The sequence below is a fragment of the Saccostrea cucullata genome, unplaced genomic scaffold, assembly GCF_032062105.1.
Source record: "Saccostrea cucullata isolate Sc308-1 unplaced genomic scaffold, CSIRO_AGI_Scuc_v1 ctg18005, whole genome shotgun sequence".
Lineage (NCBI taxonomy): Eukaryota > Metazoa > Mollusca > Bivalvia > Ostreida > Ostreidae > Saccostrea > Saccostrea cuccullata.
In genome coordinates, this window is record NW_026928899.1 from 29001 (window position 1) to 34813 (window position 5813).

General features: G+C 41.0%; 1 protein-coding gene across 1 annotated transcript; it reads left to right on the forward strand.

The window, feature by feature from the left end:
• The first annotated feature begins 1470 nt into the window (after positions 1–1470).
• LOC134279103 (uncharacterized) lies at positions 1471–4380 on the forward strand. Its single transcript, XM_062761456.1, has 3 exons — positions 1471–1735; positions 1874–2306; positions 3396–4380. The coding sequence occupies exons 1-3, from the start codon at positions 1471–1473 to the stop codon at positions 4378–4380; spliced, it is 1683 nt and encodes a 560-aa protein (XP_062617440.1).
• Positions 4381–5813: the final 1433 nt, after the last annotated feature.

Here is a 5813-nt window from a genome sequence, read left to right on the forward strand (position 1 = left end):
GTGGTGGTGGTGGGGGGGTGGCGACGGGGTGGTGGTGGTCTCTCTCTGTAGGGGTGGGCTCCTCCTCCGATGGATTATTCACTTGAATCCTGGCCATGTTCATCTCATCAATTTCTCTGCCGTTATCTATTCTCCTGAGTGATCAATAGACTTTCAACAACGATTCCCGGAATGAGATAAAAATCTTCATGAAAAAAAAATTTCTTCCTGACATCTTCTTCTTCTTCTTCTTCTTCTTTTTTCTTTCTGCACAAAGCAATCAGCCACGAAGGAATGACACTGAAACCACGGAGGGTCTGTATTTATAAACAATAGCAGACGATACTGCAATTGCGGCAAAACATGGAAAATCCAATCATGTGATCAAATGTGATTGGCTAAAACAAAAAAATCGCTTTTGATCATGTGATCAAAAAAAGCCCCATCACAGTGACGAAGCAAAATTGAAGGGGGAAAGGCCGAACCCGAATGTATATATGACGTCATACAATAACATAACAGTGATGTAGTATTACATGATTTTATTTTATTTCTTAAAAACTAACAAAGCTTCTAACTGTCGAATTCTCCTCCGAAATCGTATTCGATCCGCTACTAGGGCCATCCAGGGACTTCTCCGGTCTTCGGGGGGTAATTCGTAGATTTGATTGAGGCTGGTATTAAAAGTCACGGATTTCCTAGCCTGTGTGAAATTTCCAGGTATTTCATTCCGTATTGAATACATACTTTCTCCATCGCATCTATGTCCTGCCACAGTAAAATCACTTTGCCCGCTTGGGGATGGGTCAGGAAACTGTAAGGCTTTCCGAAATAACGGGTCAGGTTCAGTCCGTACCATTTCTGGGGCAGAATTGTTTTCATATGTCGACATAGAAAATGTATGGTAGCTAGTCTCCCCATGGTCGTCGCATGATGTGATAAGGTTAGGCATTGTAACCATAAATCCTGAAGGGTTTCCATGATAGTGCTCGCTTCCTGAAATACTTGTTCTGCCTCCGGGGGTAGAGATTCTTGGTGGTTTTGTGCCCATCGTACTAAACAATCATACCCATCTAAAATCAGAGAGTGAGTGTGTATCAGGGTTGACATGATAGTCGATTGTGAAGAAAGGACCAGATTTTTCTTCTCATTTATACCCCCAGTATAAAACGTAGGTAAATCGTATTTTTTTTTGCACACGGCCCCCCTACAAGTGATGCAACAGGTATAAAAAAGGTCAAAGGTGCACACGCCCCTGACTTGAATCGCTGCCAAGTATTTACCTGTGTAGTCAGCATATCGTATTTTTTTTGCACACGGGCCCTAAACAAACTTGAATCGCTGCCAAGTATTACCTGTGTAGTCAGCATAAAAAACGTAGGTAAAACGTATTGATGCACACGCCCCACAGCAGGTATATAAAGCGGAGCTGGGATTTGACGATCAGTCTTGCTTGACATTTCGAACTTGACAGACGTGAAAAAAAATATTATGGCAGAAGCAATGATGAATACTCCAGACAACCCCAGCTATGTGACACCTGAAGGGTATGTAGGAGCCCCCATGCCAGAGTCACAGGATGCAGTGGGATTAGATTTGGGCATGTATAATCTTCCAGAATATGCGAATAAAGAAGATATGGGCATATTAAATACAACTCTGGATGGGATTGTTAACATGCTGTCTGCTCTTGACAACAAGATGAATGATATGAACAACAAGGTGAGTGATCTTAACAACAAGCTGAATTATATTGGTGAGAAAGTGCGACATCATGACAACAAGCTGAAATATATTGCTGAGAAGGTGGGTGATCATGAAAACAAGCTGACTGATCTGAAAACTTACAACGCCAGTGAATTTTGTTTGATTCGTGCCAAATTATCCAAATTAGAAGTGAAAGTTACTAACATGCAAGACAAAATGAGAGGAGGAGGAGGAAGCACTTACCAGAAAAAAGAAGGACAAGGGGAATCGGGAGAAAAAAAGAAAACTAGACAGACGGATCCATGCTACATCTGCAAAGAGTTAGGGCATTGGGCCCCAGATTGCCCCAAGAAAGATTTGTGCTACAAGTGCGGGAAATTTGGCCATTGGGCTAATCAGTGTACAGAGGATGAGGAGGATCAACAATTCGTCAAAGAAATACAAAAACTGGAGGAAAAGCCTCAAAAACCCAAGATTTCAGGGACCCACCAGACCAAACCTCCAGTGAAAGAAGGAGACAAAAAAGAGAAAAAGGAACACAACAGAGAGATTCCAGGACCCAGCACTACTCACAAGAGGAAACTATCCCTGATGACCGATAAGGCCCAGAAGAAGAAAAAGTAAATTGTTGTATTTTTTTACTTGAATAAAATCTGTGTTCTTGTTTCTATTGTGTGTTATTGTTTTTTTTTTGTTTTCGGAAAATCACTGTGAATGAGTGACGTCATAATCAAATTCGTGACGTCATAATGCCAAATTCGTTAGTAGCAGCTGCCAAAATCGTAGTATCGTAGTAGCAGCGTATATGTATAATGTAAACACAGTGTAAACACACCCCCGTATTTAGGGGGCTATATGTACTGAATTGATCCCCCCAGGGGCTATCCCCCCACCTATCCCCCCAGGGGCTGCACTCTCTTGACCCACCTATCCCCCCAGGGGCTGCACTCCCTTGACCCACCTATCCCCCCCCCAGGGGCTGCACTCAGTTGACCCCCCTATCCCCCCAGCCCCAAAAGTGCTTGACTCGAAGGACAATGGAGAAGATTCCCTTCGTTGTGACTTATGTGAGACAGAAAAAGGACAGCTGTTTTGTGTTTTTTGCCAAGTCAATCTTTGTACACGGTGTATAGGAGCCCACATGTTGGATGACCCTTTGAAGCATAAGATCGTACTAATCAGTCAACGCAGATCGGTTCCTTCTTTACCAAAATGCGAAATACACGAAAACACGCATTGCGAGTTTCATTGCAATGGATGTGACATCAATATTTGTTCATTTTGTATCTTTTCTGAAATTCACAAAGGACACGTGTTCTCCAGTCTTCTTGAAATATATTCCGCACGAAGGCAGAAGATACAGGAAGATGTTGATAAAATCGAAAATGAATTTTCCCCGGCATATGAAGCTATTATTGCTGAATTGGAAGCTAAAGTCAACAATGCAGATGATGGGTTCTTGAAATTGACTGAAGCAATTTCAAAACATGGGGAAAACTGGCACAAAGAATTAAACATCATAATAGCAGACATTAAACTTGAAGAGCAGACATTAAACTTGAAGTTGGTCATTTGAAAAAAGAACACCTAAAGAAACTACAAGAATGCGTCACTGAATTCAAGCATGCCCATTCTGAACTTCAACAAATAAAGCTCGAATGCTCGGAAATTCTTTGCTCTGGCGATGTACCATTAACATTAATCTACAGACCAGCAAATGAAGACTTGACGAATCCCCCACGAAGAGTTCAAGTGCCAATGCCAATATTTAAACAAAAGGAAATAGACTGCACACAGCTTAGAATCTTGTTTGGATCCCTTTTACCATTTCCCATTACAAAACAGGAAGGGACTTTTAATCGCTCAGCATCTCCAGGGGACACAGAATTCTACACTCCTAGCCTTATCACTTCGATAGACACTGGGTTCGAAACCCTTTACAAAGTTACCTGTAATTGTGATGAAGAAATCTGGGCAAGTGGAGAAGACAGTAAAATAAAATATTTTGATGGTCAAGGATCAACGATCAATGAAATTGAAACAACATCAGAGGACTGGCCTTTTGACATAGCAATGACAAATAATGGCAATTTAGTTTATATAGACGGCGCAAGGAAAACTATTGAGTTGATTAAGAATGGAGAAAGAAAAAGATTGGTCACGCTACTGGAATGGAATCCTGTTGCTATTTGCGTCACTTTAAATGACGAACTCTTAGCTACCATGTTCAGTGACGATAAAACACAGTCCAAAGTTGTCCGATACTCTGGCTCGATCCAAAAACAAACAATCATGTTTGACAACGAGGGAGTACATCTACTTTCAGGAAATGATAAAATTAAATACATATCAGAAAACGGGAACTTGGATATCTGTGTTGCAGACTTCGAAGCTTCTGCAGTTGTGGTAGTCAAAGAGTCTGGGGAGTTTCGGTTTAGATACACAGGTTATCTATTCGCTGCCAAGGAAAGCCCTTTTAAACCCTGTGGTATCGCAACAGATAGTGAAAACCAAATCCTAACAGCAGACTGTGCGAACCACTGCATCCATATCTTAGACCAGGATGGACAGTTCTTACAATACATAGAAGGATGTGATCTGGATCGGCCATGTGGTTTATGTATCGACAAAAACGACAACTTGCTTGTGGCTGAGACGAATGGTAAACTGAAGAAAATCAAGTATAAAGATTAGACACAATGAATGCAACAGGGAACATCTTTAGGATTTATAAAAGTTCAAGCAGTTCTTGATAACTCTATAATACATGTACTGTATTGTGTATTTAAACAAGAGGCCCACGGGCCTTATAGGTCACCTGAGTATTGTGCAACAACTTTCAAACAATTAAATTTGGTTCGTGTTTTAAACCAGAGGCCATGAAATTCACAATTTTGAAAGAGGCACCATTGCTTATCATAATTATAGACTTAGCATGCTTACTGATCCGTGTTAGAATAGGTCCTCAGTACCCTTTGCTTGTCGTAAAAGGCGACTAAATGGGGCGGTCCTTCGGATGAGACCGTATAAACCGAGGCCCCGTGTCACAGCAGGTGTGGCACGATAAAGATCCCTCCCTGCTCAAAGGCCGTAAGTGCCGAGCACAGGCCTAAATTTGCAGCCCTTCACCGGCAATGGTGACGTCTCCATATCATTGAAATATTCTGGAGAGGGACGTTAAACAGTATACAATCAATCAATCAATGTATTTACTTAATACCCAAAGGTAGATCAGAGTAACAAAGAGAAAATGCACTTCCACTTTATAAGCAGTTGTGCACATCATCCCAAAGGAACCACTGACCTTGGGGCCACATATTTCAAAATTTTGCAAATTTTATCATAAAGTGGTTAATTAATACCAAAGAGCAGATTTCAAAACATTAATTTATTTTCAGACTATGTACCCCCCCCCCCCACCCCTGACCCAGGAGGGGGCATAAAAAATAACCATTTTGCTAAAAGCACCTTTCTACATCATAAATATTTATTCTTGGATCATTGGCGTAAAACCCAGGAGCAAATGAAAGATTTTCAAAGAATTAATGTATTTTCACTATATAATCAATAGATCCCCACCCTAACACCAGAACCCCTAACCTTGGGGCCATAAAATTCACAATTTTGGAAGAGGCACTCTTGCTCATCATAACTATATACTTGGTCAGTTTATTTAATACCCAGAAGCAGAGAAGAAGATTTTCAAAGAATTAATCCATTTCCACTATATGATCAATAGAGCCCCACCCTAACACCAGAACCCCTGACCCTGGGGCCATAAAATTCACAATTTTGGAAGAGGCACCCTTGCTCATCATAACTATGTACTTACTTAGTTTAGTTAATACTCAGAAGCAGAGAAGAAGATTTTCAAAGAATAAATGCATTTTCACTATATAACCAATAGAGCCCCGCCCTAACACCAGAACCCCTGACCCCCGGGGCCATAAAATTCACAATTTTGGAAGAGGCACTCTTGCTCATCATAACTATGTACTTAGTTACTTAATTTAATACCCAGGAGCACAGAAGAAGATTTTCAAAGAATTAATCCATTTTCACTATATAATCTATGTAGCCCCGCCCTAGCACTAGAACCCCTGACCCTGGGGCCATTAATTTCACAA